General features: G+C 42.5%; 1 protein-coding gene across 13 annotated transcripts in view; it reads right to left on the reverse strand.

Moving 5' to 3' along the window:
* LOC102308108 (adhesion G protein-coupled receptor L2) overlaps positions 1-26898 on the reverse strand; it is an 89082-nt gene that overhangs the window by 36968 nt on the left and 25216 nt on the right. For 8 of the 13 annotated variants that reach the window (XM_005912646.3, XM_005912644.3, XM_014332465.2 and 5 more), the window contains exons 3-6: positions 15459-15672; positions 10445-10554; positions 8180-8194; positions 6146-6946 (exon numbers count right to left, since the gene is read on the reverse strand). In XM_005912646.3, coding sequence (XP_005912708.1) covers positions 6146-6946; positions 8180-8194; positions 10445-10554; positions 15459-15672 — 1140 coding nt within the window. Of the gene's footprint in view, positions 1-6145; positions 6947-8179; positions 8195-10444; positions 10555-15458; positions 15673-26898 lie in introns of those variants that run through there. The other 5 variants (XM_005912647.3, XM_005912645.3, XM_042219551.1 and 2 more) reach the window with 2 other exon arrangements.

A 26898-nucleotide genomic window follows, 5' to 3' on the forward strand; every position in this document is an offset into this window, starting at 1 on the left:
AGATGCATTAAACAGACTTTGTTTACGTAAATAAATAAAAACTTTTATTTATTCCTTTACAGATAAATAACTTTGAGGCTATCAGATAATAATAAAAAACAATGCTACAGAAAAAAACAACAACAAAACAAAACAAAAAAAATGGTGTTTCAAATATATTATATATTGCAGATGAGGATTTTTTATTGACTCAGGAGAAGTGAGATGATTCATAGGCTGACTTGGTTGATTCAATATACGCATATAATGCAATACAAGGGCAAGTGTAATTAGGTTTCAGAATATTAAACCTCTCCATACCTGAGCAAACTTGTGCTTTTCCACAGGCTGATATAAGCTCTAATATGCATCTGGCTGTAACAGCATGCTTGCTTCACCTGATTAACCTGCTCCTGAGACGCTGTTTCTCCAACTCAAGAGACCAAAGCACCAAACTTATTACCCTGTACTGAGAACTATTTAGTTTGCTTTTCGGTATTTATATTCTGTTTGTTTTCCATTTTCATAAACGTTGTTTGTTTTCAATTGTATGATTTAATCAATTTAGATCTGCAGCAAAAAAAAAAAAAAGGAAAAACTATGATGAGGTTAGGAGAAAATCATTGACAGAATTAATCTGTCAATGATTATTTTAAGCAATGGTTAAGCTTTAAGATGTGATTAAATGTTATGTATTCAAACTGATGGCTCCGATGCTTTTACGTATTCACATCGTGAACCAAAACAGGTCAATTATTTATTTAATACTATTTTATTTTAGCATTTTTACCATATTTTAACATAACTTTTTTTAAATTAATGCCAATCAGATTTTGTAACAAATCAAACACAATCAATTAGCTCCAACACAGTCTGAAGCAGACTAGCTGAGATTTAAATGTGCAAAAATTCAATACAAATACTCATTTAGTCATGAATATTTAATAATAAGTGCTTCAGACTTATTTCTGTTAATCACTTAATTGATTATATGACTCATCACACAATGCCATTTCAAATATATGAGTTTAAACCCTCGCATAACAATAAAGCATTCCCAGTTCAGTATTCCAACACAGAGCTGTAACTTGATTATTCTTATTAGTGATTAAATTGCTTATAGCTTCCCTAATATAAAAGAAAAATGCCCAAGGTTTTTAAAAAAAGAGAAGATCAGCACATCTGTAACGTTGAGAAATTATAAAAAAAGGATTCAGAGTTTGTGGGTCGTCATATTTGTTTATGTTCATGTGCATTTTAAATTGATTATCCAGGCACAGGGTGCAAATTTCGACAGCTCTATAGCAGCCGGCATCCCTAAATATTTTTCATACTATTAGATCATATACATCATTTACTATTAGATGGTCATTGTCTCTTGTAAGAGACTGTCAGGGAGAGTCATGGACTCGTATCACTGTAATTAGGAGTGGTACTCTGATGTCAAGAGCGATTTTTATTCTAATCAAAGACGTGATACCATCTTTGTAGCTGCTTATAGTCATCATGCCTTGGGTTTCATATCACAATGTGACTGAGAATAACACCAAGAACATCAAATATCTATTCAGTAGTACATCCAGTAATGTGCTTATCAGATGTCGATGCATCTGAGGGGTTATTTTGATGTCTGTGCACCATGCTCGCTACAATTTTCCTTTGATTGCAAAGAGCAAATTCCCCTCCAGTAAGAGCCCTGTGTCCTCTGATAGCACTCAACCAAGAGAGGGCTGCACCAATTAGCTACCATTTCTCTCGAGAGGCAGCGAAGTCGCTCTTTATGGGCAATCTGACACCAAAGGCATACTGTTGACATATGGTGAATAATACCTCTTGTAAATAATGGAAGAGTTTGAGATTGAATGCTTGAAAAATGACTGTCACCAGTGTCAAAACAGAGTGTGTAAATTAAAACAGAGCTAAAAGGAAGGAAAACCATTATGCAAGATCATCCATCAAGACACTGGAGATGGAACAGAATTAGTTTTATCACTTTATAGCCCCCCAGAGTCATTTACGTATCCGAGAGGAAGATGACAAAAAATATTAAACCATAATCAGATGATCAGAGGTCTAGACACTCTGTTTGTCCTTGCTTTTATAGCTGACACGGCTGTACTAAAACAGCGTGTTTTTGGGTTTTTGGTTTTTTTTCCATATCAAATTACACACATCGAGCGAGAGCAGTAAAAACTATGTACCTGTCCAGATAGACACCAGAATAAATGCATCATAAGCTGCCTAATACTTGCTATTAAGGGAAAAGCAATGACAGCTGCAGTCAAATCAAGCTGTTTTAATTGCTTTCAGTTTTGAAGCTGAATCACTTACAAGGCTAATCCTCACAGTAGACGAACAAACAGACCCACACAGCTGAAAGGAAATCATTGCCATCGGTTAGAAATCATCCTTGCATTACCAGGATTCCTTTTCGGAGCTATACGAGTTGATAGATTTGTAATGAATGGAAGAAGGAAGTACGGTAAATAATGTACAGTCTGATGGGTAAAAATAAGACTGCAGCCAGCAGCTGGTAGCTTAGCCCACCGTGACTCCATGTGGGGGTCCTCGTGTATCCATGTGTGGTTTGATTGGCCTGACTCCACAGCGAGGGGGAGGAAAAGAGCCACGCAGAAGCTACAGTTGGTTTTTTGCCTCTTTACCTAAAGCCACTGCTGGTAATTAATGACAGAAACAAATCCCAGAAGTCATGAATTTTGCATTAGGCTGTTTATATGCACTAATGCTCTTCTGCCTGATTCAAGCTTTCGTGACTTGAGCTTGGCATGCAGGGTACAAAAAAACCGCAAAACAATCCATGTGTACTTTCTGATCCGATGCCAAAGTTCATGTCATTATTCCTCCTAAAAGTACAAAAACTGGAGTTATTATGAAATTGTTGCAGGGCTGACTGCTTTATTGACACTTATTCTTTAAAGAGCAGCAGACAGAAAAAGGCTCTGCCCGACATATCCTATGTCTGTGTGGGGTAATTTATGAGGCCTGAAACTGAATACCGTGGAGCAGCAGACATAGCACAGTCACAACCTGACAGTCTGAGTCAGAAGGATGGCAGAGCGGCTCACAATACAGACACATGCATGCAGACAGGAAGATATATGCGCAGACAGAAATACACTCTGAGCAAAACACCCCAAAACCCTCTGTCATATAGGCCTATAAGGTCCACTGAAAAAAGTTTTCCTGTCATAATCCACCAAGCAGAACAATTAGAGCTGTTCCAAATCCCCAACTCATTCTCTGGAGCCCCTATTTCTGTTGCCAAACATCATGCATCAGAGGGTGGAACACAGGCTTAGTGCATGACACATCTATAAATGTCCTCCGTCTTGAAGGCACACCTGGAGGCGTCGTTCTGAGATATGAAAGCAAACCAAAGTGCAGCATGGCGCACAGCTGGATTTAGCCGACAGATATGCGCCGCATGCAGGATATGATAATAATTGTTTTGTAATTTAGCAGAGAGCCCACTTATTGCTCACTGCTACCATGCTATTCCAAGGAGCTAAGCGTTTCGGATAAAGCCAATAATTTTATGCCTCTTGTCTTTAAGACCTCAAATCGATGCTACCTAAAAGACAAATTAATTTTCTGTTTTCTCTCCTTGTTCGCATGAAAAGCTTTCTGCAATTACTGGTCCTTTTGATTGGCTTCTGAGCTGTTCGGACTGAAATCAGCTAATGTCTCTGCACATCACAGAGAATACATTACCGCTGTCCCTCTTGGTTCTGTAACTACGGGCACTGAGAAGGTAGACTCTCCAGATATTGACCAGAGCTTTTCGTGTTCTCAACGCATTAGCAGAGCATAGAAGTTTCCTCTAAACTTGCGCAAATTATTTAGAGCAATAGGCGAGAGCGATCGATTTGGGGAATGATCCGAGCTAATCACCTCAATACCACCCGAATTAAGAAACCTGCACTGTTACCAACACTACACAAGGTAAAGGAAATATAGACAAGTTGCTAAGGTCAATTATTTTCTGCTTTGATCAGTTTGCTAAAAAAAACCCAAAAAAACTTAATATAAACCCCTAATCCTGCTAGCGTTTCAGCGCCTCTGTAGGATGAGCACTACGGCCAAGGTTGATGCCTCTGACAGAAAAGGACACCGACGTTCATTGTATTACACGAGCTCTAAAAAGGAGAGAGATACATTGGGTTTGGTGTTCGAGGTAACTTCACTCTGTGGTCGATGAATCTTAATGGGCACAATTAATTTCCTTTACGCCTCAAGTGCCCCACAGTTTCAGAGAGAGAGAGAGAGAGACATTATTTCAGCACCATTAGATTACCCTGCAGAATAGGTTGTTTAATTCAACGGCATATCATGGGCAGCAATAAATCCTAATAGCTACACAGTAAAGAAGTTAAAGGTGTAAATCTGAAAAAAACCTAATAAACAAGAACCAATTATTTTCAAGTGCCATTCACGGGATCTGGCATGCTGCTGCTGCTGCTGCTGGCCTTGGCATCTACAGATGCCTCCTCTCTCCTACTCGAGCTCGCAACATTTCATAATGTTCTCATAAGGCGCACTTAATGAACCACACTGACAAGTTCTGCTGCAAAGACACATTTCTGATTGGATCCCAATAACGGAACAGTGGCAGGAAGCCCGCACTTCGAATAATGAGTGAAATCAACAGCTATGTTCTTTGGGGTTTCTTGATTAAATGCACTGTTGCTGCAGCAAGTGGCAACACCAGGCTTCAGTGGCATTTATGTTTACCGAGCCATTGCAGTAGCTGAGGGAGCACATTAGGCCCTTCATTGAAAATGCTCTGTGATGGCCACTTTTCTCCTCTCCCCAAGACTCCTTTTGAGACAAGGAGGGTAATTATGATAATTCAGTTGTTAATTACATTTATATACATCAGGACGTGAGGAGTTGAGCAGGCAGTTTGCATGCATGACGAACTCATTAAAGTTGGGAGTATTTTTCATATCTTCTCCAACATACTCTTAATTGAGGCTTTGGTTGTTCCGCGACTCAGACACAAACCCGGAGCCTCCCTTGGGTGTCGAGTTATCATGCCGGGGGAGATTCCAGGGAACAGCGGGAAAACAAACAGACGTGTTGACAAGAGGCCAGAGTTCAGGAGCACACAGCCTCCATTGAGACGTCAGCGGCAAACCGCCCCCACCCTACCCCCCTCGCCACTTTTCAACAGCTCAGGTCAGGAATCAGATTTCCCCCACCGCTGTGCGTAGCCCCTCCCGAATATCCAGAAGTTAAAAAATCATAACCTAATCCGGACCACTGCCTGAGGGCAACCTGAGCTTCTAACGTATCGTCGAGTCAGGTTAAGATTCTTGTTTTCCACACTTCATACAGAAGACTTAGAGAAGCCGAGCTTTATGGGATAAGATGGCAGCAGTCAGGCAATTAAACCCATTATCAGCTGGATGTAAGGCCACAGTGTGGTGACACGTATGTCGCCTCTCAGCACTTCACAGATTAATTTAAGCCCCCCCACCTCCCCACCCCACAGCCCCCGAGACGAGATTCTTCGGCGTAATCGCTTTCCAGCCACTCTCCTGCTCGTGATTCACCGAGTGGTACATAAGTCTCCCACACCTCAGTCTGGCGATTTTTAAAAATATTATCCCACAATAGGGTAGCGATTATCTTCTGATCTGTTGCAAAAATGGCCTCTGTGAAGTTGATGAGGTAACCATGGCAACAAATTGAAAACCCGAGGTAAAGAGGGAGAGGATAACCTGTGTCGTACTGTGCACAATACCTCTCAAGCATATTCCCAGCAATAGAGGCGAGTTCAGGAGGGCCGTGTTCATAATGGTTTTGGATAAGGCCCGAGATTAAAGAATTTGATAGGGTCCAAACTTCAGCTGGAAGGAGTGCCTCGGCTTGCCTCATGGTAATAAAGGAGCTGTTTTTTTGGTTGCGATGCAACCCCCACTGGGAGCTATCCCTCATTCCAAGGTGAATGTGTAATTTCTGTCTGCAAATGAGCCCTTTCCCCAAGACTAATGCAACACTTTTTTTTTTTTTAATTTATTTTTTTATATATCACACCTGACTTGCATCCAAAATTAAAAGGCAGCCATCTGTGACATCCCACACTGCAGCCAAACAATAGAAGAATTAGACAAAGACTAAACAACAATGAAGCAGCTCTCACCTTCGGCGGGATCCGGCGGCCCGAAATCCAGGTCGTAGCGCAGGATGTAAAAGTTATTCCACACGTACAGCTGGTTGTCTCTGGGGTTGTAATCCACAGCAGTGATGTACTGGTACTGGTTGGGGAACAGGATGTCTGTGTACTCGCCCTGGCTCAGCTTGGTGTTGTAGATGTAATCGATTTGGCTCCGGCTCGCCTCGCTCTCGTTCTCCTCATAGGTGGAGCGTACTACGTGCAGCACGCCGCATACCATGAAGGCGTTGGAGGCAGAGCGTTTGTCGTAAGCCGTCTCCCAGGTGGCTTCGAAGCGGAGCGTGTACGGGTTGAGCTGGCTCACCACTATGCGGCCATTGTTCTGCTCTGTGGCGTAGATTACCCACAAGCCCCGCTCGTCTACTGCGAGGTCAATGTCCGTCTTGCCACCCCAGCGGTAGGGAGAGGTGTCGTGGTAGTTGGCATTGTTAACGATGGCCTCGCCGCTTTTGATGCGCGTGCGCAGGTCGAACTTGACGATGTTGCGCGTGCGCTCCTTGTTAAAGAAGATGGCGCCGTCATAAGCGACGAAGCCCGTCCCGTCGACACGGTGCGGCAGTTTATAGGTGGTCGTCTGGCGACCATTTTTTAAATCCTCCAGAGAGGCGTATTCGATGAGGGTGTCAGTGCGGTATGGCGTCCAGGGCATGAAGAAAATTTTGTCTCCGGCCTGCAGCGGGTCTTTGCACCACGAGCCGGCCTGCTGCTCGCCTTCAAACAGGAAGGTGGCGGCGCCGATACTCTTCAGAGTCCCGGGACAAATGAAAACTAGTGACAGAGAAGAGAGTGAAACAAAATAAGGCAAGAATTTATATACTTTTGAGAAAAAAACAAAACAAAAAAAACAGTATTATTTGACAGGCATCATTCTCGCTGCTGTGCGACTCGAGTGCAGGACAAAAAAGATCAGGGACTGTGATTTTGGAGGAATCTTTAAACTAGTGCTTTTGTACTACCGCTAATGAGCAGGGATAAAAAGAAAGGAAAACAAATGCATGTATCAACAGCGATTGTTCACAATGAGAAACGTGTGGTTGAGAGAACTTGCATCTCAGGGGTCTGCTGATACATCCTAACGGGGACAAAACAAAACAAAAATGAGAACACAAAGAAAAAGGAAAAATCCTGCAAACGAAAGACGTGGGAAATGGAAATAAGAAGTAGGGTTCACAGTGTTTCGATTGGAACTTGTTTCGAAAAATACCAGTCTGTTGTGATGTCAAATGGCACACGAACAGCTGGGTATATGGACACACTGCACATGCATACTCACATGACTGAGGTCATAAACCGAAATGATAAGGGGTAACGGGCTTCACGTCTTTCGATAGGAGTGAACAACAGGTTGTTAATGGTGGTGGTGGCGGCAGCAAAGCAGAAGGTAAAAAATGAAAGTGGAGGTTGGAGGGGAGGGGGGAGGCAACAGTGGTAAAGGATTTTCACTACTTCTGTGGCAAAAAGACAGAGTAACCACTGATGGGTGAGGGAGGCCATGGCAAGGTTCCCGTTTAGCTGCTTTTAAATTAATTGGTTCTGGATTTTAAAAAAGCAAAAAACAAAGGGAACACAGTGAATTGCTGGGGTTTTTTTTTCCAAACTTTTTGTTCAGCCTGTGCCAATCTCACTCAGCCATCACTGCTATTTCACATCACGTGCTATGGGTGCAGCAGAAGTTGGGCCAAGCAAACTACGACTGAGCCAAATAAGAATATATACACACAACTAGTGATTCTTCAGGGTTCTGGAACAAATCGACACCGGACAGTTGGTGATTTCTGTCACACTGTCAGGGAAAAACTACGTTTAATGACCGCGGATGTCATTTGAAATTGTGTCCATTTGGACTCCGTGGGTGCAAACAATCCTCCTATGGGTTTAGCATTTGACAGGAGAGGCAATCAGGAGAGGAGGGGGGGGAAGACGTGAAGGGGGGAGCTGTACTCAACACCACAGAACAAGGAGCCAAAGGAGGGGGAGGGAAGGACCAGACCACTCATTTACCTTTTTGCTCCACTTCTATTTCAGGCATTGGAAAAGAAAGCAAAAAAAGAGTGCGAAAAAGGGAGAGAAAGGTTATCATGAGTCAACTACCAGGTACAAAGAGAAGAATTAGTCTGAGGGAATGACCATGAGATGAACTGCAGCGCTGCTTAGGGAGGAAGAGCTGGAGGAGGGAAAGAAAACAAGGATGTTTGTTAGTGAAAACGGCCTCTCGTCCCTAGGATATAAAAACAGACAAGTTATATGACCAGAGACGAGCTACGCGCCGTGTTTTCCAGTGCATTAAACGTTTCGTTTTCGTCGTCTTTGTCTGCCAACAAAATAATGCACTGGCCACTGCAAAAGCAGAGCAAATCCCTCTAAAAATGCTTCCCCCTAAGTGGCAGGAGAATAGAAATCTCAAAGTTCGGCTCATATTTAGATGGATAACATTCTTAGAGAAACAGCACAGTAATTATTTTTGGCTTGTATTGACTGCGGGTGGAATTTGTTCAAACTTTATAAACACAAATCAAAACTCGCTTCCAAACTCGCTCGCCCACACACGTAAAACATGACACGGTGCTAATGTTACAGACCAAACTCTCAAATGAGCCAAAGAGAGCAACAGCACATGAGATGACTGATGGATATTCGGCCTAATATGGAGTTTCTTTAGTGGGCTGTCGAAGCTGCATATACTGGGGCAGAGGAATGGGGTGGGGGGAGGCTGGAGACAATATGTGAGAGATCGAACGTTGAAAGGAAGGAGAGAAAAAAATCGAGAGCAAAGAGGTTAGTCGGGGGGATTAGACAGGAGGTGAAAGGGAGGTCTGTTTGAAAGAAGAAGAAAAAAAAAAGAGTGAATATTTCTGAATATGTTTACATTTCATCAATTTAAATACGAAGGATTTAAATGAAGCCTGGACTAACTTTTTATAAACTAGTCTATAACACTCTTAAGGTAGATTTAGTTAAACTAGACACCAGAAACAAACCAACCAACTCTCAAGCGATTTAATTAAGCCACTTTCATAATGGAATACTAGAGACACTTCACAGCTGAATACATGAGTTCTGGTTTAATCTAAGAGCAGATGCACATTCATTTTAATTTTTAATCTGCCTCTTATTCAATGTGTTCTCAAATTAAATGACTGAACACACTGTATGAATGCAAAAAACAAAACAAAAGCAAAAACCAGTGTACCCAATTATTTGTAACATCTCGGCGAAAGACAATAAATCTCAAGTTAAGATCGGTGGAAGGTCAGCTCAACGAAATTACCAGTAAACATATTTTCTTCCACACTCCTAATGGTATCGCCTCATGCAGATAGTTTTGGGATTTTATTTTATTTTTTTTTGTAGGTGTTTTGTTTTGCTCGTGAAAACTGCTGAAATTTCTGCTAGAAGCCAAATACAAAAGAGACAGTTTTACAAAAGGGGGAAAAAAAAAGGGGGGGGTGGGGGGGGAACCTTTTACTACGGCTGTTTGTTCAGTGGAAAGTAGTTCCAGTGATAACTCTTGACAGTAAGCGCTGCGGTTTATCCAGACAAACAGCAATACTGCTCCTGAAAGAGATTTTGCTATTGAAATACTTTAATTACGACTTTTCAGTCCCGCGTGCTGCACAAATACATCACCGCTGCAGACAGGGATGGGGCTTTATATATGGATCCGAAACCAGACTCAAATCTGCTTTTTGTGCGTTGCGTGTAACATTTTGTTTGACCCTGTCAGAGAACGCCTGGTGGACCTCAGCTTCATAAAAGACATTTTTGCTCTTGCAAACTTAACATTAACCAAACTGCCAGCAGTGAGAGTTGCTATTTTATCAGGCAGGGTCAAGTGAAAACAGGAATAAAGCTTCTTGAATGTTTCCCAAATAAGACTAAGGCAGGATGGTCATTACAAAAAAAAAAAAAAAGCCTTTAATTAATCCAGTTATTTGGAACCAGAGCCAGAATTGGGGTCAAACGGATGTCAAATAAGGTGATTTAAACGTCTAAAACGGTCTGCATGGGTGGATTCCATTAAATGTAATTTCGATTTTTTTTCATTATTGGGGTGAACTGGAGCTTTAAATGACCAAAACACTTCATATTTCAACATAACTTAGCGTCATTAATGCTACAATCCTGTTTCAAATACATCAGCGGGAGCACCGTCCGTAAGGGCGAACTGCAAAATACTTGCAAATGATGAGACACAGCGGTTACATCACACCATTTTCAATTGCACACAGTAAGATTTCAGTATGAGATTTGGATAGCGGTACTTACTATATGGAACACACTCATACTGGACCTCTAAGTACTTGTAGGTGCCAGGGCATGGATCGGGAAAGACATCAGAGCCAGTGACAACCACGCACTGCGTACGGTTGTTGCACCTAAAGAAGAAAAAAAGATTGACCAGAGATTTCATCATGACTACCCACAGCAAGAGCACTCCTCAAAGATAACATTAATAACAAAGATGAGGCCGGGAGGGGGGAGAAAGTTCATCGTTACAGCTACACTGTAATTGATCAAATCCCAGCCGGAGCTGTCACAAATGCACTCAAGTTTAAACCTTTGCAAACAGAGAGAGAGAGGAATGAAAACATTAAGGAAGAGTAAATGAGCATGATGTGATGAACGACAGAGCGAAAGAGCTGCTAAAGGCATGTTAGGAATTAGTCTTCGCACCGCTATTGAAAGAGAAGACATTCATTAAGACACACGCGACAGGTGGCGGTGACATGCAGTGGACATGAATGGCTGGCCTCTAGTGCAACAGCAGCTCCTCTGCATGGCACGAGAGCGTCATTTCGATGAGAGGCCTTCCAGTGTGAAATGGTGTCCCTAAGTCAGAGTCTGACGTGCGGATTGCAGAGACGGCATGCGTGCATGTTAGCAGATGTTTCTGGGTGCTGAAAAAGTTCGAGTAAATCAGAAGAAAAGGAGGGGAGGTGGGGAAGGAAAAGAACAGCAGTGGATTGAGTTTGTTTAAATACTGCATAGGCTGAAATTGGCTCCACTTCAATCAAGCTCTGCTGAGATGGAGGGATTGAGAATGTCACCAGTGACAGAGGCGAGCCAGAAAAAAGCAAGACAGAAAGAAAGAAAGACAGAAAATGGCACCAAAATAGGACATTAAGCAATTTGCAAGCCTCAGATAAATTTTTCAGAAGGTCTGAAGCACAAATTCAAGTTGGACGTACATTTGAAGACCGGACAAAGAACCATTAGTCATTCGAGAAGCTTCCTGTCACTGCAAATGGGAGTCGTGCTGCACGGCAACCACACGAAACCATGACAGTGCACTTTTTGGCTCTGGTCAAATTAATGAACGTAAAGGTAAATGTGTGTGCATTAAGAGACAGAGCATGCATCTTAACAACAAGAGCCATTTTCTTCAAACTAATGGATTATAAATGTTATACGGTGTGGGGGTGGGGGCTCCCATTAAGGAGTTAACAAATAGCATCGGCATCATCGGCCACGGTTTCAACATCACTGACACTAATGCTGCCAGCTGCACTTAGGAGAGGTGCTTTTGTGGCTTCACTGCAGTGAATGCTCAAGAGGGCTGCTGCAAAGGAGAAGGGTCACTGCATCAAAATGTGAACTGACTGACGGCAGATAAGAACAACACACTTGATTAAAATGCACCCCAACATATTTGATCTACTTCTACGTTATGAGTTTATGAGCCGGACCGACGACAGCCCCGGTGATAGAGGGTATATTTAATCAAGTAATATGGTTGCAGGTATTTGTAAATTGCTTGTGTAATTCATTTTGTGCTTGTACTTATTTTCAGAGGATTTACAAGAGTATATCAGAGAGATAAAACTACCGTATTTAGGGGTTGCCTATAGATGAGTAACCAATATCAAGTCACTAAAAACATTCACAGCAGAGTAACATATTCCTTGAAAGTGAGCATTTTTCAGTGAGTCATTTATTTTCAATGCTTGCATGCATTGGGCTTATCATTAAAACTTATCATTACGTGCACAGTCACTTTGATGAGTTCTGTCTGCCACGTGGTACAAAATCTTCCAGAGGAAATAAAGGCTTGACTGCACAACCAAAACAGAAACAGGACAGCACTTTTTATTTTTCCACAAATATCAGGAACTTTCCCCGGGTAGCTGAATTAGCGGATGCTGGAAACCCTACCTGGCAAAGGAAACAGGAGTGCAGCTGTCGGAGGAGGCAGAGAATGCAAAGTGATTTAAAAAAAACAAAAAAAAAAACAAAGCAAAGCAGTAAAAGACGAGTAAACCTTGGGCTGGCATTCACTTTTTGGTGAGCACTCCTGGTCTTAAGAGAGCTCAAAAGCAGCAATCAGTGGACATTATTTCTGGGTCAGTAAGTAAGAAAATCTACCTACTTATTACCCAAACACAAGCAGGAGTTTCAAAATGAAAAGCGATCTGCTCTTAAAAGCTGTAGCGTGGGTGCCACTTTTTGTTTTTTTCCCACTTTTTGGTCAAATAAGGGTAGAAAAATACAGAAACGCCTGCCTAACTACACAAAGCGCTGAAACATTAGAGATCATTTGGTGTCCTTTAAGCGCTGTTTTGGTCTCTTGTTACCTGCAGCTATAATTATATGGGTCTCCAGCTGAGGACTTGTGTGTTTCACTGAGTCGTTTGTTGGAGATGCAGACTGTATATAAAAATGGAAGTGCCTTAGCATTGTCTAAAGTGTAGCTGTCGTGTAAACTTGCATTTTGGATAATGGGCGGTCAGTAGTGGGTGATTCCTAGTTGCAAAAAGAGGTCAAACTGTACTGAAATGACCCCGCTGCTCGCTTGATTTATGACCGCAGTAAAAACACTCTCTTAATGAGGCCATGATGGACTGTCTAGGGTGTACCCTGTAGCTGGGATGGGCTGCAGCTCTGCCGTGACCCTGAATTGGATAAGTGGTTAAGAAAATGGATGAACAGATAAATGGATGGTCGATTTCTCTGTCAGATCCAGATCCGGTCTAAGAACGTCAAGATGGCCAAGATGCTCATTTCAAAGCCTCATAATGGGACTTCACTATCATGGTGGCTACTTCCATCATTTATATACAGCCTGTGGTTACAGACAGAGACGTGCAGTGAGTCTGATGCAGTCCAGGAAACCAAAGCCAGGAGTTAAAAGATGAACGGAGGGATAACTGGAGAGTTGGGGGCTGATGCTCTGAAAGGTTCATCGTTACAAGAGAAAACCCTTCACATTGCACATTATCGCTTGATTCATTGTAACTACAAAATATCGATCGGTGTACCTTCAAGTAAAGGATATAAATACTAATGAACCCACTGTGGCATTTATTCAGCTTTAAGTTTTAGTCCTAGTGCTCTGGAGAACAGCAGATGTGTTGTTGCTAAGCATCCTGACAGTCTTCCTCTGTTTTAAACTGCAGCTGAAATCACTGCATGCAATCTTTATTGCACCGAGCACAATCTAATGAAAGTCCTTGAAGTCTCGCATGCTTTCTATGAAAACGCTGCACCTTTGATCTGGTAAAAGTTTTATTCGGGCATTTTGTAACAGGTCACGGAATGGGCGGCCGTTGAAATAAGGTAATGGAAGTCAGCAAAACAGGCGTATTTTTGCATTTGTGCTGGTGGCCAACTGAGATACGGAGGGAGAAGAGCAGACAGAGAGAAAGGTCAGACATACCGTCCATTTACAGTACATCTCTGAGGGGATGATCACCTGAATATTAAAGTGACCTACAAACCTGAGGTTCCATCAGTTCCTGCATGCATCTTTCATCCAAACACTTTTTTGCGTGAACAACAAAACATTTCACTTGACAAAACACTTTGATGTAGATGCTGAAAGTCAAGCCATTTGATTCCTGTTAGTTGGTTTTTTGTTGTTGTTGTTGTTGTGGAAAAACAGGCGGTTGATGAATACTTTCTATCGCAATTTCCAAACCGGCAAAAACTGCCACTCTGTGCAGCAGGCTCCCCACTGTTTCTGTCTCCCCAATCTTGTTTAATATGTTTGTTTATGTCCGTGGAGCTATTGCCTTTTGTTAATCTTGATGATTCTGGCAGGGGAGTCTGTGTCAATGTTGTCTTAGTTGTTCTTGTTCTGGTTTCCTGCAGACTGAAGGAGGGCTGATCAGTGTCTGCCAAAGCTTTGTGACTGCTTTAACATCCCCAGTTATCACATCAACTTTAATTACGGTCAGGAGCCCATTTCCTCTGATCTGAATCATTAGAATAATTCTGGTTAAGGGCTTGTGGTGCAGACTCTTCTCAAAGCCTTCACTCGCACACTGCCTCCAGGGAATCTTCAATTGAGATAAGTTTGAAGTGTAGCTTCGGCGAGTGAGAGTCTGACTTGTCAACAGATGTGGCGCACAGTGTGGCAGGTTGCAGTCAAACCGAGGGGCATGGACACTGTCAGCAGCATGTTACTATGTGAGCGTACTGAGGCGGTGCTGTAAATTTAGAAAGACAGAATAAGATTGCTGGATTTGATCTATCCCTCATGGGAGTAAATACAGAAGAGAGCGAAGCAGGGAAAAATCCCAGAGGTCTGAGATGGTGGGCGATGATGCTCAGAAGCTAGCGCACGGAGGGGGCAGGTTAAAGACAGAGCAGTGCATTAGAAGATGAACTGTGCTGGTTACTATTTATGAATAGTTCATCCAGTGCCCTTTAAAAACACACACTCCTCTAGGGGTAAGCAGCAGTGGAGCTAAAGTGTTGCTGTGATGTCATTTGACAGAGAGGCAGCATCCTGTGAGAGGGTAACCAGGATAAAAGGCATGATGATGGGCATTGCTCACTACCTGAGGCAAAGCCACTTCAATGCACTACAAGTGTTTGAACAAAGCAAGCCCAATGTTCCAGATAGGGAATTAAGAGGGTGTTCATGTGACTCGCAGTTCTCTGAGCTACGCTGATTATGACTCAAACAGAGGCAACAACGCGCAGCTGGTTTGAAGAGCTCTGCAGCACGGATGTCAATTCCTGCCTGTCAAGAATTAATGTGCGCCCCAGTTTTCGAAAATTTCAAATGCCACCTACATAATCTCGTCAATGGACGAACAAATTACATTTAACAAGGGGTGAGATGTCGATTAATTGTCCGGTATGTAGGTGGCTGCACGAGTGGGGCGATAATTTTAACAGTTCTTTTGTGCGAGGGAATGTCAGGCGCGGAGAGAAGGGGGAACGGAAAAAAAACAAAAAAAACGAGAGCCTTACTTTTAGTCCTCAGCTCCTGGTTGTGTTTGTGAAATAAGATCCGCCCTTTCATGACAGAGTTTTGTCTTTTTTTTTTTTTTACCTTTGTGATATAATCTTGTAGGCGTCGGGGAGGTAGCACTGGACGTTCTCCATCTGGAACGGGTCAGCATCGCAGATCTTGTCGTCAGTCCGGCCGTAGTTGGCCGTCTCGATCATAATGACATCACTCCCCGGGCAGCGGAGATCAATTGCATATCCTTCACATGAGAGCTCCCTCCGGACCAGCCCGAAAGGCAAGGCAGCTCGGCTGAACCCTGACAGAGGGTGAGACGCACGGAGACAGAGAAGAAGCACATTAAATCAGGGGGAAAAAAAGAACGAGTTAAAAGGATCACTGCTCTTGATACAATAAGACCACACATCATGCAGTAAAAATCCGCTGGCGCAAAATAAATAGGCAACAGCAGTCCAATGTTTACCACAGTTTTAAACAGAAGGGCCATTACACGCGATATAGGACCGGGGAAAGACGAAACAATTCATGTCTCCATCGCTTTGTGGTCTAAGCCTTTTGGCTAAGACATGAAATTTTGAATCACTGGAGACCAATGGTAACCTCATAAATTCTTGAGCAAATACAAAGGCCACAGTGCATCCGGAAGGTCTCCACCTATAGAGAACAACCACCGCAGAGTCAAACTGAACTGGACAGAGAATAGTTTGTTTTACGGTCGTTAGAGACCTCCACCCCAGCATTTGTTTCTTTTGCTTTTCTTGCTCTGTAAAGAAAAGAAGAAGAAGAAGAAGAAGAAGAAGGGGGAAAAAGGGCAAAAATCCCAGCAGAAAGGAGTGTAATATAATCCATTTTACAGTGCCGGCAATCGAACAGGGGACAGTCTGGAGTCCACACAGGAGGAAAAATCTATAGATGGAGCGCAGCCAAATAGCTCTGCTTTAAGGGGAATATTAACTATTTCATTCAAATCTCTGCCTCCTTTCAGCAAATTACACTGGGACAGGTTATTTCTCAGCATTTCGTTTTCTAACTTTTTTTTTCTTCCCCTAAGTAATAAACTGCCGCATCACGAATAGAGTGGAGCCACAGATATGATGATTTACAAAGAGAGAGGGAACAAAACTGGAGAAAGAAAAAGATCCATTATGTGGGGTTAAAATGATCCGAACTACAAAAAAAAAAAAAAAAAAAAAACAAAAAAAAAAAGGAAGAAAAAAAAAAAACATAACTGTCTGCAATTTTGAGAAAACAATTAGGTAAAATCTAAGCAGAACATGGAAATGTGTTCCATTTAAGAAGTGCAAGCAGAGCGCTGCATGAACTGCCAATAATCGCCGTTGTTTGCAGCAATGGTGGGCCCCTGAGGGGGCAGCTACCATTTGTATTTTCTGCACTGCTCTCTCCTAATTAGCCCTCCTTTCAGCCTGTTACCTTTTTCCATGCTCCCATTGGCTTCTGAGCATTGTCATGTACTAACACTTACCACCCCGGGTTCACATTGCCCCCTCACTCTAATTATCCTCACACTTTTGACAGTCAGGGTCTGATGCAATTAGCATTGTCTGAACTGCTCAAAGCTGAAGTGATTCGGGCTTGAAATTCCTACCCTTAAACCCCAACACACATGTCTGCTAGCCATTCCAGCCCGCTGTGCCTGGCCCCGGTTATAATGATATTCTATGTCACTCTGTACATGTCACACCAGCAAACAGACAAAAAAAATAACATCTGTGAAACACACACTGTTGAGAATATAATGTTAAAGTCATTGTGCATTAGGAAAAACTCCTGCACACACTAGAAGCGGTAGCAGGACAGCAAAATATGAAACTAATGGTATAAATTCTCTGGCATTCGGCCACTAGACATTTCATTATAATACCATGATCTATCTAATGGCCAGTAGATTCTGCTTAGCTGGACTGTTTATCACCTCATTAGGAGACGTCATTGTAGCCGAGCCATAAGTGGAGGGCTGCGGGGTCACTCCATCTTTCCCAATAACTACTACAATTACCCAAACCTTTCAGAAAACCTGTCCAGAATGGCGGATGATAAAACACAGAGAGAAGTCGTCGGCTTTGCTGCAAAGACTAATGATCGGTCCGCCTGCCATTCCTCATGGAAGGAGTGACGGGTTTATCACGGCAGCTAGAGAGGACAGACAGAAAGAATGCATTTCATTGGGTTTTAAAATTCTAAGCAGGGAGACGAGTCTTTCGGCTGAAACACCCTCGTGGACACACACACACACGCACGCACACGCCATCTGCCTTTTGTAACCTCCTTTCTCTGGTTGTCCACTGACTACTCTGCCTATCTATCAGACCGCTATGGCATGATAGCATGCTGTTGTCAACAGAAGCCTAACGATTGATTAGGCCTGTGCCTCGGCGGCATCCTCCTCCCTCGCTTGTATAGATTTCTCTGGTTATAGGCTAACAGTACATCAATTAGGGGGAGTATCTAGACCGTACTGGCGGCCTAAAGAACAAATTGCTTCTTTTCCTAACTGTAGATAGTCTCGGCCTCATTAATGACCGTCTTGTCAACTTGTAATTGGGCAAGTAATGACAAATCTGTCTAAAAAAGTTAAAATACATATAATGGTTTTTATTTTTTATTTTTTTTTGGTACTGTAGGAAGAAGAACAGAGCCGAATTCAAAGTAAAATATTTTCGGTTGACTTAATTGGGTTTCGCTTAAGATCTTAGGATTTAAACACGGCTATGAAGGAAAAACCTTGTGGCAATAAGAGGTTTCTGGGTGTCGGTATCCTTTCGTGTTGATTTTCTCGGTTTAAACAACTTTTGCGAGATTCTGGAGAGGAGGGGGAAGACTGTTTGTGTGCACAAATGTCAATGTCTTAGGGAGGCATGAAAAGCTTTTCATCTCGCGTTCTGTGCTTTGTTTGACTGTTCAACTTTGCAGCAGTTGAAGATTGCGACAGAAGGGCACCAGCTGCAGGAAAAAGAAAAAAGAAAAAAAAAAAACGGTGTAGAGAAAACTGCAGGAAAAATCCATAACACAAACACTGCAGAGAACAGACTGCTCCAAATGTATCCGTACCTCAGATTAACTTGAAATGGCAAAATTATTGAGAGAGCTGAATTATGTTTAGCCATGGTAACCACTTTGACTTGGCTATAATTGGCTGTGATCTCTATTCCTGGCCTTGTTGACATGAAGTCTTATCATGCATTCTGGTCAGTGAGTGACTGCGAGAGGAAAGTAGCTTTTCAGATTCCTCCCCCTGACCTGCCTGCTAAGCTGTCTATTGAGCTCAAGAGAGCAAAGCAAGGGCTGGGACTGCTTCTCAATATGTTGCATTCTGGGTGATTTTTTTCCCCCTCCTTCTTCTTCTTCTTCTTTGGCTTCTCCAGTTGACAGCCTATAATTCACTGGTGACAATCCCCCTCATAATACATATTTTGTTTTCTATCAACACCCTTGAAATTGGAAGTGGCACTGTGGCTCAGATGGGTGCATCTAAAACCATCCACAGAGTTACACTCCGTGGCTCTTAAAACCCTGGAGATGAAGCGAAAAGATAATGGAGGTTTGGTGTCGAGGTATCGCCATTTGGCGACTGCACGCGGCAGACCGTAACACACATGTTCGGGGTGATCTTTGCTGCTCTGAGCGTTCCCTCTCAAGAGTGCTGTCGTGACCAACCTTTAACCCTTCAAAGGCCACAGCATCAGGACAGAGAGAGAGAAAAAAAGTTAAGGAATGCCCGACCGGAAAAAAAAAAAACGTGGGCCACTTTGGGAGGGTAGACAGAGCGGCGAGGGCTGGCACAGACAGAGAGCAAAGGCGTTGGCTGACGCTTGTCATCCTCCATTAAAGATCCTTTGATTGGCCTTTGTGGTCCGGGAAACGGCAAACAGCTGCATGCAAATGGCCCTGTTTCCCCGAGGCTGGCCCCCATTGTTCTGGGCTTCGGTTTGACAGGGACGCTTTCTCCACAGCATAAAGGAGGGTGTAGCCTTTAGTCAAATAAGAGTGCCCCCACAGAGGTCACAGCAGGAGTACTTCAGGATTGTTTGTCTTTTCATATTGTTTCATTCCCCATACTACTGGTAGCCGACATCTCTGGAAGAAAGAGCAAATCTCGGAGTCAAGCTTTTGCTCCAACGGTGGGAGATGCATCCATAATCCAATATCCGAGTGGTCACAGAGCAGGTTTTGCTCTAGTGGAGTAAAAATATTCACTGGGAAGTCGGGGAGAAAATAATAAAGTCTCATTTGAATTCTTAATATTTTGCCTCTTTTTTTCCCAGCTTCTTTGTTCTTTACTGAAGTATTTCTAATCTGCTCAGGGGAACTTTCTGATTGCTGGCCAAGGAGAGGGGAAAAAATAGCTCATAAAAAAAAAATCAAAAAAAAAAAATCAAGAGACCACTGCGGTAATTCTTTCATGTATTAATTAAAACACAAGTACCCTTTGCTGTCTATGCACATGCCTCTCAACTAACAAACTCAAAAGTTGGGTCTAATTCAGCTTGCACGGTCCAAAGGCAGCAGGCAAAGTCTTTTTTATTTCCCCATCCCTCAATTTGTGAGGCATCCGGCGATGCTGCCTAAAATGTTCCCAAATGCAGAACATGACCACCCATCAGATGTGAGAGACAAGCCGGGAGCGAGGTGGGAGATGAGAAAGGAGATTTGGGATTTACAAAGTAACACCTGCTTTTCAAATACAGACAACACCCCGAGAACTCTTTGCTGCGCCACCGGCAGATCATATTTCATTCCAACTGTCAAAACGCGCTGAAACACCGGGAAATCAACGTGGACATATGGCACCGTTTCCCATGACACTTAAGTCCCAGCTCTGGTCCACCTTTGCTGGGAAGTGTTTCTAAAGACAGTGTCAGACAAGACCACAAACCACGCCCGCCTTTCCCAGACAACTGCTATCAGACACTCTTGATTCCGATATAAGAATTTTAAAATAGAAACTGGCAATATAGGACCGAGTCCATTTGTGGTTAGATGAAGCGCTCTGAGTCATATCCCTTTTCTCTTTGGTGGTACACGCATTCAGCACTCCCCCTTCAAAAATCCCCACTTTTTTTTTTCTTTTTTGCATTCTTGCTCATTGCCTTTTCTCTGATTCATCTCTTAAATTTATTTCTTATATTGAGGCGAAAAAAGAGATCAGGAGGAGGAGGTGGGGGGAGAAAAAGAAATCACGTGCTCCATGTTGGTGCATGTCTCGTTGAGGGGGTTTAAGGAGAAGGATTTGTCATTTTGCTGAGGCTAAGCGTGACAGACACCGCTGCTGCCTCTTAACTCCTCAGGTGGATCCATTTAGAGTGCGCTAGATCCATATCACACCTGATGCAGCCATGTAATATTTCCTCTGTAACGGGAGCAGCAAAACCATAAATAGAAAAAAGTAGGGTTTTTTTTCCTCGCCTCGATCTTAATTCTCATTAAAAATAAATAAATAACGAAAACATCGTGAAATGCAGACGCTCCGTGTAAAGGTGATGACACCATCACACTTTTAACATGGAGCAAGACCCCGCTTATGTTTAAAAATGACCTGGCACAAACCAGGGAAGCCAGCCACAGAACAAAATGTATATTAAATTTAGCTGCACAAGAACTTTTCAAGATTTTCCCAGGGTACCCAACCTCTCACCCTTTTGTGTGTGTGAGTGTGTGGGAGAGACACTTGCTGGCAGGATCTGGCTTTTGCATCTTTTGGCCCAACAAGATCCCACAGCAAATAAAACAGAAAACCTCAAAGCTTCTTCTTCATGGAGAAAACACTTACAGTGCATTTACAGCAAAGGATGAAGTCTACACAATGCAATGTAGGTCCATGCACTCCAAAAGACTTCCTTAATATCTTGGCTTCCCATCTTTACCAACTGAAACTTGAACAAAATTAAATAGATTTTTCTTGCTCTTTTCAAAACTAACAAAATCTGTCAACATGCTCACCAAGGACCACTGAATAAAACAATCCTATTTTTAAATCCATATATAACATGTGGAAATGACACATTGTGACTTTTAAAGACAGTTATTGATGTTTATCAATGCCAGAAAGCTGTTTCTGCTACATATTGTATAAAATAATATTATAATTCTTAATTTGCTTTTTTCTGATATCATCCTGCTTGTTAAAACTGACTGTAACATGTAGAGACTAACATGTTCACTCCATCATTTTAACCATTTGCCTGTCCTGGTCTGTCAAAATCATTTGAATTGAATAGAAAGCTGCAGACAACCAGTCATCTGGCTCAAAGCCTCTTCCCCCCTCTGTGAATTCAAGGAATCTAAACACAAAACTGGTCCAACTGACCAACCGTGTACACATCTGCAGGCTTTGGTAAGAACAATTTATACACACTCAAGTTAACCATTACTTTATATGCAAAACAAAGCAGAAACAGAGACACATAATGCACTACTAAACTTCTCTATGTGGGGAAACCCCTGGATTAAGTCTATTTTATGGCACTGCGTTTGTGTTAGTTTGCATTGGTATTTGTCTGCACAGAAGGCTACGTAACCCACGCAAACATGCTTGTCTGCAGTCCTCCATAAATCAAACAGCATGCAACTGGCCCTGAAACAGGAGCGAGGGAGCAACAGGAGAGTTCACAATAACTGATTTGTGTTGATGAGGATATGAAGGCTTCTCTGTTTATAAGCACTGGCATTTTTTTTTGCTGCTGTTAGCCTCTGTTAGCCTCTGTTAGCTGCTGTTAGCCAGCGTTAGTGAAACTGTCTTGAAGTGGATCTAATATTTTACTCTGATGTTTACTGAATAAACTGTTATGTGACATAAGAATATAATCAAACTGTTTATCAGGGGGAAAGAACATCCCTAACTGGATTTTTAGCTTATAGCTCCTGTTGTCGTTTAGCTGGCTCATTGTCAGCGGAGATGGGTGGGAGGTTTGCATGTCTAATCTGCTGACAATAAGAAATAGTGACAATATCAGGAATAAATAAGCCTGTTTAGGATTTTTAGTTCTTTGGTAAAGGGAAGTCCTTCTCCGATGGTAAAACATAGGTATGATCCTAAATGGCGTCTGAAGTTAGAGGCACAAGTTTAAATGTCCCTCTACAGCACAAAAACACCTAGGACTTCTTTTCTCTGACTTTGGCCTGCTGCGTATGTGGTCGGTCTCAAGACACATGAGTAAAACGTCATCAGTCAGAAGGGAGACGTCCTTCCTGGCCACTGTATTCAAATATGGTGGGTAAACATGGCACCTTCCACAGACCAACGCTTGCTCCCATGAATTTTTAATAGATTAATTACAAGTTTGTAATTAATACTTATATTTTTAAGTACGGTATCCTTTTTTTCTGTTAAATAACCTTAAAAAAATTAACTGACTGTACCTTTAAGGATGTAACTTCTGGCAAAAACAAAATACTTGAAATGCACAGCCTACTTTATTTTGATGTTGCAGAAATCACTCTCTGGGATTACAAAACTCTCAGAAAATGTTTCAGTTTTGCCACAAGTGATGCGAGTCGACATGGTGGATTATTTTTGCCTCTTCAGAACAGCCGGCTCAGCTGCAGAAGACTGCAGATGAAGAATTTCCCTCATGGGGCAAGAACTGAAGAAAAAAAAAAAAAAAAAATCAGAAAGTGGAGGCTATAATGACTCTGTCTTAATTTGCCTCAGAAAATCAGGGTTCACTCCTCAGTCGATTGGTAGGATGAACCCTGACCCCGTGGGCACACATCAAAGACAAGCAGCTCGGGAAGAGGGGGGCATCATTACATTACTAATAATCCGCTAAATGCAAAGAGGGTCAGCGTGTAATGCACGTCATGACAGGGAATTTTCAGCTGGAGAGATGGAACTAAATGGAATGTCTTGTTTTATTTGGTCCATGGATACATCAGTCAGATTAAAGGAAAGCATAATTCGACACCTTGTATTGTCTACTGAGAAAACAAGGCTTTTCTTAGAAATTACAAATAACTGTCACGAAGGCTAAACATTTTAGAAAAAGATGCTCGACTTGGAAGATAGAAAAAAAAATCCTATATGCTCCTGGGAGAGTGCCACTTTGACAGAATTAGTTCATTGCTTGTTCAATATCTAACATATTGTTGCATCTCTTCAGGGGAGTTGATGAAACACAAAGAAAGAGAGGTGACTTAAAGCAAGTCTCCCTGGTGCAGCGAGGGAATAGTTTCACAGGTTTGATCTGCCCTGAGTGATGCTTAACTCCCCCTTAAAGCCCATATTTTACCCCTGCACTTAAACCCCAGCTGGATTTTCCACTCAAGAAAATGTCTCGGAGTAAGTCAGGTGCCCCCCTGAGGGTGGGGATTGAGGGGGGGAAGCAGGGGAAGAGAAAATGAAGGAGGATGTGGGATTGTCTCCATCTCATGCTTGTGTCTCTGTTTTTGTTTGCTGTGGCAGAATCTCCCCATTTCTTCCTCCTAATCAACCTCTACTTCCTTCACTCAGCCCTGCCTGTACCGAGCACAGCCCAGGAGGCTTACTCTGGACGTCACATTGACACGGTGTCAGAAAAGGCTGCAACTGGAACACGGATGACACGAATAATGAGTCGGAGAGTACAAGAATGACAAGGGACAGAGATCAGGGCCTTGAGACGATAATGAAGCGACAATTCTGATAAGAGACGCGGAATTACTCTTCACGCGGACTCCCAGCCTGCAGTAGTCTTTAACACATTCGCACTTCTATCACTTCTGTTTGTAACAAGTCCATTTTGGTATTTTCGTATATCTGAAAAAACCCACTTGTGGCGAAGTGGATGGAGTGGTAACTCAGGCTGCGTTTATGCAGATGAGGTGGTGCAGAGCAATTTTAGTACTCGTTTTGGCATGAAATTGTGTTTCTCTGTTTCATCCCAGCACAATATTCTTTTGAGGCTTTTGTTGGTGCATGAGAAAAATATATTTTTTTGAAAAACCCTTTCATGCATGTTTTATTTTGACATGCGTTTTTCATTTAGTGCAGAGTCAGTGCACACTGACATACAGTTTTTAACGCAATTAAAGCTCAGTCTGTGCTGGGTTAGATTAATGGGGGATTTCTTTTTAAATCAGTAATGTCTTCAGCATGCATCCTGAGATCCATTGAACAGTGTTCATCTTGCTAGAGCTCCTACTCTATTTGATATTTTGCACGAGGGCTGGATTGGCACATCCAGTCATCATAATTCAAAAAATGTGTTGGTCACACCCATGTGTGCTTGCAAAATAAAAGCGGTAATATAAATACCGTTGACAGACCAGCACCAGAAAATTTCTGAACATGGGAGAACTCCCACTCGCGGGGTGGTCCAGAATGAAGCGGGCGATACTACTACCTATATGCCAAAAAATGTGACACTGAAGACAAATGACCATTTTCTTTTTAATGCTGTCGTTGTTGTTTAGTGTAAGCATCACTGAGCCTCAGCAGCCACTCCACAGCATTCATCATGTGGATACTGCACATCAAATGAGGCAATAGCAAAGAATTTCAAGCTACCAGACACAAGCAGCTTCTTTTGTTTTCTACTGATTTGGGATCAGCACGCTCCTAAACTCTTTTGAAGTTTCTGTTCAGAAATGTGTGCCACTGAGGGGAGTGTGTCTCCCACATTAGAATTCTTAACCCGCCAAGTATGTAATAGCAGAACGCTAGCATTTTATGGGCAACAATGCCTTCCTTGTTAGTATTTCTTGTTTTCTCTTCAGTTTTGACATAATATTGATCACCATCTGCAAGGGTCACTGGACGAAAGCGGCAAAGCTAGCAATTTTTAAACTAGCTTATCTGCTGGCATGTGAAGTGCTGGCTCTGCATCTATTAGGGTATTTGGTTGTATAATGCTCTGGCTTGAGGTCTTTTTGCTTTATTGAGTTCTATCGAAAAATTGTTACTTTGACACAAAAAAGAAATGTTTTCTGAGTATTTTCTTCAGTGCCTTTGAGCAGTAACCTCTTTATTGGCAGCCATTACTCCTGATAAAAGATTTCTGGGCGTCGTGGATCTATATATACGTACTGTACTGGGCAACAGAGAAAGCTTTTGTGGCCTTTGAAGCCTTTCAGATTTACCGGGAAAGTCAATGAAAAAAAAGAACACATTCCTTAGCAATAGCCCCCTGCTATCACTGCAACACTGACCACTTTGATTGACTTGAGCGTGATGACCTTGCCCGTTCCATTCCACCGGCATACCGCTGAATGCGAGTGGAAAACAGGAGCACTGATAAGAGATGCACAGATTGCTGGGGGGGGTGGGGGTGGCGGGAGGCTTGATGACAGACAGTTTCCTGCACCTCATCTTCGATGAGGGCATTGTGCCTTGCACATTCAATAGGGATATACACTACAAGGAGGAGGTCAATACTGATAGAGCAAGGCAAACAAAAATGTTCTTTGTGCTTAGCCGTTTCTCTGACTTTTTTTTGCAGTGTACTTATTCAATTTCCTGCACGGCAGGAGAGGGCTTCCTTATCTTAGACTGTTTATACCTGCAAATCGGCTGGTGGCCTTTTGTTTGCAGGTGACCCACCCTGAGGTGACATTTAATTCCTAGACAAAAGAAAATGTGCGGTCGTGCTCTATGACACAGACCCTCAGCCTGAGGAGATTACTAATACAGTGAATGTAACAGAGAAGCATTCATGGCCTGTAGTGAGAGTAAGACTGCAGGCGCCGAGAGACAGAAACCCCAACACACATCAAACACATTGATTCACATCATATATGACCATTAGCGATGCAAAATTAATTAAATAAGACCAGTGGCAGCGTACCCACTTCCAGGTCATATTTAAATATCGCTCTGACTTCAGAGGACGCTTCTGAAAGTCGGCAAAGGCAGCGAAACGCACAACTGAGCCACGAAAAGCTCGTTTTTACCGAATCCTTTGTAATTTCTTTTATTGATTGCCATCCCTTCCCCACTGTCAACATTAGTTTTAACACCACCATTTACTGTGTAAAGCGGCAGTAACAAAAATGTGAGACCTGAGCTGTTGTGACAGTTCTGATAAGGAGCGACAAAGACAGGTAGAGACAAATGCATCATTTTTGAACAATTTTCACACAGGGTAATTATAATTGTAGCCTCCCTCGCTCTCTAACAACAACCAGGTTTTTGTTCAAATGGCCTTGTTCTGTACATGCACTGCGCATCGCCATCATCAAGCTGTCCTTAACAAATTAGTGCCCAAAATGTATGCTGTAATAACAGGGGGGGGAAAACGCCTGGAGTGGCAGTGTAAAAAAAAAAAAAAAAGTTGCAGGTATTCATAGCAGCAACCTGCTTTTGTTGCTTTTGCACAGTCTCCCTTTGGTGTTTAATGCTATATAGCTGCTTTTGTTTTTGCATGTTTGTTTAGCTTTTTGTTCAAATAAATTAGTCCTGACGTGCCTTCCAGCTATTCAGAAGTGTTGGGAACACTAAAATCCGACAGGTTCTTGTTGTCTCCGTAAATAATTTTGTCTCAGATCCAAAACACCTTCTCACATACAAAGAAAGAAAGAAAGAAAGAAAGGG

Source organism: Haplochromis burtoni, unplaced genomic scaffold, assembly GCF_018398535.1.
Source record: "Haplochromis burtoni strain Fernald_Lab_line unplaced genomic scaffold, NCSU_Asbu1 Contig_3, whole genome shotgun sequence".
NCBI lineage: Eukaryota > Metazoa > Chordata > Actinopteri > Cichliformes > Cichlidae > Haplochromis > Haplochromis burtoni.